The sequence below is a fragment of the Saccostrea echinata genome, unplaced genomic scaffold (genome assembly GCF_033153115.1).
Source record: "Saccostrea echinata isolate AGI-Se365-2 ecotype Australia unplaced genomic scaffold, CSIRO_AGI_Sech_v1 ptg000044l, whole genome shotgun sequence".
In the NCBI taxonomy this organism is placed as follows: Eukaryota; Metazoa; Mollusca; class Bivalvia; order Ostreida; family Ostreidae; genus Saccostrea; species Saccostrea echinata.
In genome coordinates, this window is record NW_026889793.1 from 2070036 (window position 1) to 2081376 (window position 11341).

Genomic DNA, 11341 nt, shown 5'->3' on the forward strand with positions numbered 1-11341 from the left:
GCCACTCAAAAATATCAAAAGTTCAACGATATCCTTAACCTAGCTCCGTGATTATTTAATGCACAAATATTACTTATTCTAGAATTTTTATTTTTGTCTTTCAGTTGAAAGTAAGTGGATATTTTTTTTAAAGATTATATATGAATTGCATTGATTTCTTATTCCAAGCATAAAAAGCAGTTCTGATATGTGAACTTTAATTTTAAACCTTCCCACAGAAAAATCATTTATATCATAAGAACATAGGTTGTTGGGCCTTAAATAAATAAAAATACATTTTTTGCGCCCACTGTTAGGTATACATGAATTTCTGTGAAAATGGTATCAGAATGCATGTCTTGTTGCCCTTGAACTTTAAATATGAGGAGTCATTCTAACTGAAAAAAAGCTATAATGATTAAGTTATGCACTTATTTTTTCGGCGAATCTGAGTTCCATGAAAACCATAAAGATTGATTTTTCCTGTTTTGAAATAGCATTTAATAGCTTTAAATACACCTAAATTAAATTTTCATTCAATTATTTTTCGATTCAAGGAACACAACTTCTTGGAAAATATTCTGTTTGAATTAAAAGACCTTAATAATCTCAAGTCTATTACAACCAATGAATAAGTAGATCCTTTTGATGAACTCATATTACACCACCATGCTACATTGTATTAGTTGATCAATACCATTGTCTCACAAAGTAACTTGCAATGAAATTAATCATAAGGTAGGCAGGGCGGATTATGGGACCATAAAGATTAATAATCAATAATAAAGCAAGGAAGATTCTTGGATGAATGTTACTCAGCCAAAGGATTGGCACGCATTTGGAATATTTTCTTATAGCGATTACCTGTTAAGAAAAGGACACTTAAGTGTATATTTGATATTGATGTGCACTAAGACATTGAACCGCATCCGTTTCAAAAGAAATCTAATATTTCTTCGAAAGTTGTTGTTTCTCTAAATTATTGAAAAGGATAAGGAATATACAGAATGGCAATTGTCTAAAGACATCTTATATAAAGGTAAACTGTATAATTTAATCTTGAATTTTTATCTGCAATATATCCCATTATAAATTTTATTTCTCATAATTTTTTGTGACTGCCACAAAATATTGCGAGATAAAACAATTATATGCTAAAATAAATCCATCATATACACTAGTTACTACTATTTGAAACGTGTCTTTAGCTAATCCTGTTATGCCGATGTCAAAATTTTAATTACTTGTTCATGTCAAGAAGGATATCTTAATGAAGTGATTTTACGAATTACTTATGTTTTAAGATACATGTGTATTTAAACTATCTAAATATTTTATATATAGATATTTAAAAATATAGCTATCAAGTTTTCCCAACCTCCCCCTGTAAGAACATACACTTCCTCATTTTTATCTATAAACTAGATACGATTTTTAAATTTATGTATACAGTGTGAGGAATAATCAATGAGACTTTTAGAAAATGATAAAGTAAGTATAAGTTCCAGATTTTAGAGCGATCTAATGTAACAATTATATATCTTTCAAAGGTATTGTCAAACCAAATAAATTGTTTTAAACTTTTATTAAGGGGTTCGTTTGCTGAAATCGGGACTTTCAATTATTAAAAAAAAAAAGAACTCGCAATATGTTACTGTGTGGATTGAAGTAATCAATACGTTACCACTAGGGGCATTGTGTGCTTTATTTAAACTTTTTTTTTAATGAGGATTGCATATTGATTGATACGAATCCACGTACACGTAGATTATCATTTAAGCCTATTTAAAGTACTTTTAGAAATGTAATTGCATTGATCATTATATAATGATATAAAACTCAATTCTTTTATTACTATCCAGCCTCCCAATATTGTTTGTAAAATGTATTATAAATTAGCATAAAACACTTGGACGTTTTACTCTTTTCTATTTAAATTTGGTAGATCTAAGAATATAAGTAAAAAAAAAGTTCTTTTGATGATACGATATGGGTATTTTATTTGAGTTCTATGGTCATATTAAAATAGTAGAACAGTATAACAGACAGACTTACACTTTTAATACAAAAAAAAAGCACGTCTCTCTATTGGTACGCTAGAACATATGCTCTAAAAAAACCTATTTACTACCAAGATATTAATAATCCATGGACACGTCATCTGTTACATATAAATTGCCAAGTATACTCACTGTGAAAGTGTGTATTTTGTAACAGGAGTGTACGCTGTAAAGTAGGTATAACTAATATTACATGTTTGAGTAAATTGGTATATTTTAAACTCAGTAAAACTTTTATAACTAACATAACATATTTTTTTTTTAAATTGGTTCTTTCCAGTGTAAATTTTATTTATGTAGAGATTTCAGTTATATTAAATGTTTTAATCTATATGCCTTTTACACTGGGTTTTGAGAGTGTATCAAGAGTACAAATAAATAGCAATAAATAGAAACAGGGAAGGAATTCCGTAAACAATATCTGTGCAATGGAATACTCCTTGGTATCCAGATATCTCCTAACAATCTCAAAAACGTGTAAATGACAGCACTTACAGTATACAGTAATAAAATATATAGAAATAGGTAAATTGAATAACATTCAATTAATTAAAGAAAGGAAGTGCTTATAAGAAATAGTAGCAATAATCTAAACAAAATATTTATGACTTCCTTAACGAAATATATGTTTTTTTTTAATTTATTGCTAAAAAAATCTTCCTGGAAAATTTTCATACTGACTCTTTATTATTTTCAAAATATAATTAAGATTGTGGTGTGCCTTCTCTTGATGGTACAAGGATATTCATATTTTCGAAAAAGTCTATGGTGGATACAATGACTTTGTCAGCAAATAGAATATGTCGTTAAATCGAAAGTTTACTGACTTTTTTCAAACAAATTGTTAGCCCATTATTTTCACACTGAATTGTCTACGGAGTTTTCAATTTGTCTTACTATGACAAGGAGCACACATTGGGTGTGACCGGTTGACAGGTGATGCTTACTCCTTCAGGGCACCTGGTCCAACCTCTGATTATTTTAGAGGTCTATATGTATGTTTGCTCTGCTCCCAATTTGAATTGTTTCAATGGACTTTTTAACTTTATTACTGTTCGTTTTCTTCATATTTCATTGTACAGAATATATTCCTCGCTTGTCTTAATGTACAAATATGTATTTTCCAAACTTCTCAACCTCTCCCTTTTATTCTATTGTAAGGACGATAACAAAGTATAAAAAAAACTGTGCTTTCTAAATAAATCGCGTCAGGCGCAGAAAATATCTTTCCGAAATAAGGAAAAAGACATAATAATTATATGACATATCATTAATTCACCTACTTTTTCTTTTATAGACGAAAATGAACCTTTTCTGCAGAGATAATATGATTACTTTTTAAGAAGAGAACCATGTCATTCTTTTATGGTCGTCCGAGAATAAATTCCAAGGTAATGTATGCAATATTTAGTTAATGTTGACAAGATAATTTTTTCCAGCAATTCTTAAATTATTAACACGATGCATTTAATTTAGACAACTATCTACAAGATCAAAGAAAGGCGAAATCACGTAGAAATAGATGAGTTACGAGGAAGAGATAGGGTCAAGGTCAGAAAGAAGGCGTCAGCTGAAGGTCGAGTTGGGGTCAGATGAAGACATCAGTAAAAATCATGAATGTCACAGGAACACAATCAGTGACAACAGATGTGCTGGCAAACAATGTCTTAAAAATATCAGGAAATTTGATATTTCATCCAGTGTTAATCAAGATGGGGGCAATAGAAAGGATTCTGAAGGAACTAATCTTAGCGTAGTGTACTGCAGAGGTGGCAAAGTATCACATGAATCAAAAAGAGAACGATTTGTTGCTTGCAGGAGAAATATTTTCCCAAAGCTTTCAAGAAAAGAAGAGGATAAGCCACAACAATCATATATATACCACAGTTTGCTTCTTTGGAGAAATGTACAGAGCATAGAAGCAATTGTAAGTAAGATTGAAAACAACTTTAAAAGAGTTCCACCAACTGCTTTACACAAGGAAAGTAAAGGAGTATTTCGAAAGGTTAAGAGAAAGAAATACAAAGTGTTTTGCCCTTCAAAATTTGATTTATTTGCTAGGAAAAAGAAAAGCCAAAAGATCCATGAAAAACATTCACAGTTAAATTTGGAGAAATGTCGTATAGAGAAAGATATCCCAGGAAGGCATTTACCTTCGTATCATTCTAGGAAAAGTAATAGAATAGTCAATGAGATTTACAGAAAATATCGTAGGACTAATCCAATTACAATAAGATATTCCAACATTATAGATAAAATCAAAGAAAATATTAGGAAATTTGACCATCAGTATTGTTCAAAGCATTATCAGAATAAAATATATCTTGGTTTTGACAAAAAAGGCAGATACTCGGATTTTAAGGAAGATCTAAAGTTTATTCTGCTTGGATTACCTCAAATAAGGAATGAATTTATTCAGGTTTTCCCGTTGTATGGGGCTTCTAGAAATCTTGACGAATTTGTAGAAAGAGAAATAAATGAAAATCAGGGTAGCAATGACCAAGAAACCTATTGCCATTCATTGAATTTAGAATTTGTAAGATTGGGTTCATTTCACAATTTCCCATCCTCCAGCTCAGTATCAACGGTGAAACTTGCTCGTCAGGGTTTTTATTATTCAAGGGAAGAAGACACTGTTATATGTTTCGCTTGTGGATTTAGAAAAAATGATTGGAAAAAAGAGGATGATGTTGAAACTATTCACAGAGCTGCCTTGCCAAACTGTCCGCTTCTTAATTCAAATTCTACAAGTAATATTCAAATTGGAGGGAGTGAAGGAAATGACATTGACGAAAATAGTGTGAGCCAAAATGAAGGTCAGCAAGAAATAATTGGACCGTTTAGTAATGGATCACATATTGAATCCGAAGCTTCAGTCAAAAATGAAGGTATATCCAGAAACGTAAGAGATTGCCTACAAAGTCATTCTTCCAATAGACCACCAAGTGATCAGCTCACGAAAGCTAGAGCCCAACAAGAAAAAATTAATGCATTCATTCGAGACCTAGATCCGCTAGGTATTAACTTTGACCGCCCGAAGTATCCTTCTTACGCAGTATTAGCAGTGAGAATTAGTTCCTTTACAGACTGGCCTTCAAGTATCACACAGATTCCTAGAGACCTAGCCATTGCAGGATTTCTTTATGCAGGCTATGGAGATTATACCCGATGTTTCTTTTGTGGAGGAGGATTACGAAACTGGGAACCTGGCGACGATCCTTGGACAGAACACGCCAGATGGTTTCCGAAGTGTGCTTTTCTGAGACAGAATAAAGGGGACGAGTTTGTTGCGTTGGTGCAAATTGAACACCAAGAAGTACGTATTTTTCGGAAATGGTGCTATATGTTTTTTATCCATGCATTTTTGTTGTGATTTTAATTTTCCATGATCCGGTAAAATTTTTGATTTCTAGGAGGCATTTGGAGAAATGAATGGTCAAAACGACGACCTAGCAAATGAAAACATAACCAGTCAAGCCCAGAATTCTGCGCAATGCGTTACAACACACCCAGGTTTTCAAAGTCTGCTTGAAATGGGTTACTCATCTCCGACTATTCAAAAAGCGTTTGATCTCCTGAAAGAAACGAAAGGTAGACACAGTATTGATACTGTTTACAGTATAAAGAGTATTTTTTGACCCCGTTATATTTAACCCCTGTTATTCTTTTTAAATGTGGGCGAATTTAAAACGGGGCGAATTCAAAGTCGACAAGAGTTATCTCTTAATACAACTGTGTATAGGCAAAATCGTTTAGAAGTGTGAAAGGGCAAAAATAAAAAGGGACGAAATAATCCTCTTTAAAGTAAATGAAAACACAGTAAGATACAGACAAATAACAATGCGATATAAAAGGTGTAAAATTCTAATTTTCTCATAATCACCCTTATTATTAGGTTTATGACATTAAAATTTCAGAATCGATAGATATAAAGGCTGAAGAAATTCTAGAAATAGTTTTAACTGAAGAAGAGACAACTGGAGAAGACACGTTACCGCCGTCTGCATCAGGAGGCTTGGAAGAAAAATTAACAAACGCAGGGAAGTCAAAACAACTTAAAACAGACACTTGCAAAGCTATGGACTCTGAAGAAATGAATGAAGGAAGTGGTGAGTAGATAAAAATATAACTATTCAATTCTAAACATGGTTGAGAAATTTGTTCATTGTAGACATAAATTAGAAACTCAAATAGAAAAAAATTAATATGCTTTGTAGATTTTCATACGCAAAACCAAAGAGATCTGAACAGTGTTAGCCAGTCTTTGGCGTCCATGTCAGTTGAAGGTATAGTACTGATCACTGATTGTAATCATGTAATGAAGACAAAATGTGAAAGACTTTAATCTATTCATTTAAATCTTTATTTTTAAATTCCCATATCATTCCTCGGAAATTTTATTGTATTCTTTTTTTTACAATTTAGAGACAAGGTCACTCATTGAAGAAAACAGAAAACTAAAGGATCTACGGCTATGTAAAATCTGTCTTGAGAACGAGGCATCTATCGCCATGTTACCTTGTGGTCACCTCTGCTGTTGTCCAGACTGTGCTCCGGCCATGAGGAAATGTCCGATATGTCGACAGTTTGTAAAAGGGACAGTTAAAACATGGCTGGTTTAATAATTTTCCGGGATATTTTTTTTTAAAACAACCGTGATGTATTTTTAAAAATGTTAGATAGCATTTCATTTTTATTTTTCTATACTGTTTTGGCAATGAATGAACATTGATATTACTCCTGACAAGGGAGTTTGATAAGTCGACTCTTTACCTACCGAAACACTATATCACTAAGAAGCCTTTATCTTAAGAAATATTTTAGTGCATAATTTTAAGAAAAACAGTGAAAATATATCGGATGAATTGAAAATAGTCCAGACAAGTCATGCGATCGGTTCAAGGAAAACAGGTGATAGAGTGTATTATATAATACCTCGCCGGTAAAGTATTGATCGGTCATAATAAATGTAATTTGATGATCGTCTATTTCCTTGAAGTGGTCGCGAAAGTGCGATTGGCATTTTTTAAAATTTACATCATTTGCTACGTATCCGAGAAAACTGAATTTTTGATAAGGACTTTAAATTGACAGAAGTCGGCTAAGTCGGCTGTATAATAAAAGATGACTTACAATCCAACTAATATTAATTAGAAAGAAACAAACAGTTTTGGCCATATACTTATTGGCGCCGGCGACAATACGTACCGGCCCTCACCGCACAAATTGTCGTATATTGGTACATATTGACACCGGCTACAATATGTACCGAGACAAGCCTTTTTCCCGGGCGACAAAATGTATCTCACACACTGGCACAGTATTGTTGGAGTCGCTTTGAATTGCAAAAAATTGCACATTTCATCGCCATTTATATTGTTTTGAAGAATAAATTACTGAGGTCGTAGAGAGAGAGAGACAGTGAGAAAGAGACGCTGAAAGTCAAAGAAGAAGAGAGAGTAAGAGAGAAGTTTTGTCTTATCTATGAATTTATTTAATCATGCTATTTGCACCATTCACCTTATTCATATCAAGTTTTTTTTTTTATGAAAGTTGTGCATACAGTTTGGCATTGATTTGTCTCTTTATGAACATGCAATGTCATGGAAACTGTAGATATGAAATTTAATAGCATCGTCATCATCACCCATATGGAAGCCCTAAAGGTGGGTCGACAATATGTGCAGTGAGAGTTGACACATATTGTCATGAACATATGTACATGTACATTTTTTAAAGCCAACGACTATATGTGTCTATAGACGACAAGAAAATTTCACAACGGCATTAAAAATCCTTTCCGATGTTGAATGGCATTTAGTTATAATGACCACCAAAATCGAATGTTAAAATAAAAATGTGTAAAACCATATTGTTTACAAATCTTTATTATATGTTTTCACTATCATTATCATTTCTCCTTTCTTCCACATTGGCTCTGTATCAAGTTTCCTATAAGGAATTGTTTTAAAAATGTAGTGAATTTTCCTGTTTTTCTTTAGTGCTTAATTTTCTCAATTTACTTTTGGGCGAAGAAAAAAACCCACTGTGGTGCTTGTCTAAAGTAAAAATAAATATGAAGCACGCAGTTATGATAAAGCTGTCCGTAAAATATCACAGTGTTCCAGCTGTAGTAACTTCTCTGAACTACCTAGATTAAGTCACTGCAAACCTGAGCTGACATGACGGGGGAAGTGTCATAATTTTTACATTCTTTTCATATGACATGTAGAAATATTTTACGTTGATGTTGAATTAAGACGTCTGGATTGTTGTTTTAAGATTTATTGTGATATAATATTGATATTCCTTTCTCCTGTCTGATATATATATATATATATATATATATATATATATATATATATATATATATATATATATATATACAACGTTTCAAACAATAACAAAAAATAGAATGTAAAATGTTCCCTGTTACACGTCCGTACAAAGAGTAAGAATTTATAAACCATGTATATATACTGAAAGAAATAAGAAAATCAGGGAAACATGCGATATTTTTTGACAAAATTTTCTGAAAAATTATAAGTGTCCGTCACGTGATCAACAAAGTCATGTGACATTACAAATATGCTTCATTATAATATCTGATAAAACCCTCTTTGTATATTGGTTGTACATGTATACATGGTTTACAAATTGAAATCAAAACCTAGCTCGAAATAAAAAAAAAATTATGTTTCTTATGCATATTAAGCCTTTGAACAACCTTAACATAGCTGCGTACTCTGTTTAATGCAAATAACAAAGAGAAGTAAGAATTGTCACAACTACTTAAATATGTCTGGATCAGGTATCAACTTATATATACCTGTGTATAAACAAAGAATTTAAAAGTAAAAGTGTGAAGTATCTACGTTAAACTTTAATTTAAAGTAATATATTAGAATTAATGATTAGGAAAGCTATTAGTTATGTTTAAAAATGATCAATTATTACGAGAATAGTAATGTTTATCTGTTAGAAGTCAGGTCCGTTTCCTTTTCTGGAAGGACACCTTTAGCTGAATAATTTTTTGGTCTAATTTGACCAAAAATGAAGTTGTCATATTTTATTTATTGCAATATGAATATATATCTTTCTTGCCTCAATAAGTGTTCTTTTGTGTATGGAACATCTCTCTCTATCTGTACGTTTGTAGAAGGGCATAGTACAAAGTGCTATGTACTATAATTTGATTGTATTTTAAACTGGAAAAAGCTCTCGAAAAGAATTGCTAGCGCTCCTCCACGGTAAAATTCATCGTTCAATGTACAAAAAGTATAATCTTTTTATCGCCATTTATCTAGTCATGTTTTTAGTACAATCATGCTTTGAGAACGAGGCTTCAATCGCAATGTTACCCTGTGGTTATCTCTGATATGTTTAACGAAATAGAAAAAAAAAAAAGATTAAAGAAATGATGCAATTGCAAATCGAATGCAAAAAGCAAAGCTACATTTTGTAGATTTGGACAAGCGTAAGTAAAAAGATCTTAACAGTGTTAACAAAACATAAGTGTCCATGTCAGTTAAATGTGCTGATCACCTACATGTATCATAATCTAATAACACAAAATGTTAAAAGTATTGTATTAAATCTCTTCAGGTAACTTTCATATATAAAAATACGCATAAAATTCCTACAATTGTATTCATTACGATTGCCTACGGATTTTTCCCATTTTCCCGATCATGACAAGGAGCACTCAGTGGGTGTGACAGGTCGACAGGGGATGCTTACTCCTCCATGGCATGTGATCCCACCTCTGAATTTTTTTAGAGGTCAGTGTTTGCATTGATTCGATTTGTATTGTTTCAATGGAGTTTTGTGCTTGATTAATGTTCATTATCTCCGTATGTCATTAAGAGGCAATGTCACCCACAGAAGAAATCAAAACACTTAATGATCTGCGACTTTGTAAAATATGCCTTGAGAATGAGACTTCTATCGCCATGTTACGCAGTGGTCATCTCTGCTGTTGTCCAGACTGTGCTCAAGCCATGAAGAAGTTTCCGGCATGTCGACAGTTTGTGAAAGAGACAATGAAAGCATAACTGGTGTAACATCGTTCCTTTTTTGATTTTATAGTTTGTAACTTACGAGGGTTGTCCGTAAAGTTCGTGGACAACATTGATAATTACGGACAAACATTGATAAAATATATGAAACTATTATTTTCAATAAATTCATGTTTCAGTTTGTTAATATGCAAGTTTTAATCACAAACAAAGCATAAATAGTTATATTTTATCAGATACAAAAAAGATACACACTTATACCCGGAGCACTAAAACGAAAATCCTTGACGTTACTCGACGTCAAAAGCTAAATACATTCAAGTTTTCTCAACGTAGTCACCGTTTAACTCAACATATTTCTTATGTCGCTTCAACCAGTCATCAAAAATGTGCACAAACTGTTTTGGTTTCATACGTGAAATAATATTTTACACTTCCTGTCTCAGATCCTGCAAATCATCAAACCTCTGTCCGCGTTAGTCGACATTATGTACGGAAATACGGCAAAGTCACGTTACGAACTTCATTTTTTACAGCACTACAATCTCGGAAAGATGGTTTTCCTTCACGCATGTCATCCAGTAAACTGTCTCTTCGGTCCAGAAATCTTCTGTGCCACTTAAACACTAAAGAATAGATTGCTTTACTATGATTTCCCGACTGATTAAGGAATTTATGGGTCTCTGTTGGTGTTCTTCCGATGTCTACACAACATTTTATCACTACTCTCTGCTCCACCTTTTCCGAAAACGTCCCTTTTTCGAACAATGATGATCCTGTCTTAATAAACTCTGACCTCGATTTCTCTGCCATTTCGAAACTTTGAACGTTCAAATTTTACAGGTTTGACTTTATAACTTTTGTCAACCTTATAATGTAAAAGCCATCCAAATTTCCGCGGAATTTTACAAAATACAAATGAAATTCATTGAGTCAAATGCTGACTGACGTTTTTTCATACTAATTGTTAGGCCATTATTTACACACTGAATTGTCGACAGATTTTTCCGTTATTTCCCGATCATGACAAGGAGCACACGGCGGGTGTGACCGGTCGGCAGGGGATGCTCACTCCTCCATGGCACCTGATCCCACCTCTGATGTTTAGAGGTCCGTGTTTGCTCTGCTCCTATTTTGTATTGTTTAATGGACTTTTGAGCATGAATACTGTTCGTTATCTCCATATATTTCATGCATAAAGTGATAAAAAACTTTTTAATTAAAACTTTGTTGTGCTCCGGGTCACCATCCAGAGCCTAATAATGAAGTCATAATTGTAATTAT

At 32.6% G+C, this 11341-nt stretch overlaps 2 protein-coding genes and 1 long non-coding RNA gene across 3 annotated transcripts; all 3 read left to right on the forward strand.

Annotated features, from left to right (window-relative positions):
- Window positions 1–942: 942 nt before the first annotated feature.
- On the forward strand, window positions 943–3770 carry LOC133201525 (uncharacterized). The gene is made up of 3 exons (XR_009723103.1): window positions 943–1018; window positions 3337–3430; window positions 3516–3770. It is a non-coding gene; the product is annotated as an uncharacterized LOC133201525 (long non-coding RNA).
- Window positions 3771–3823: 53 nt separating this feature from the next.
- On the forward strand, window positions 3824–5412 carry LOC133201446 (baculoviral IAP repeat-containing protein 3-like). Its single transcript, XM_061337249.1, has 2 exons — window positions 3824–3945; window positions 4101–5412. The coding sequence occupies exons 1-2, from the start codon at window positions 3824–3826 to the stop codon at window positions 5410–5412; spliced, it is 1434 nt and encodes a 477-aa protein (XP_061193233.1).
- A 601-nt stretch (window positions 5413–6013) lies between these two features.
- LOC133201524 (putative inhibitor of apoptosis) lies at window positions 6014–6683 on the forward strand. The gene is made up of 3 exons (XM_061337328.1): window positions 6014–6148; window positions 6257–6325; window positions 6465–6683. Exons 1-3 carry the CDS (start codon window positions 6118–6120, stop codon window positions 6659–6661), a joined length of 297 nt encoding a protein of 98 aa, XP_061193312.1. The 5' UTR covers window positions 6014–6117; the 3' UTR covers window positions 6662–6683.
- The last annotated feature ends 4658 nt before the right edge of the window (window positions 6684–11341 follow it).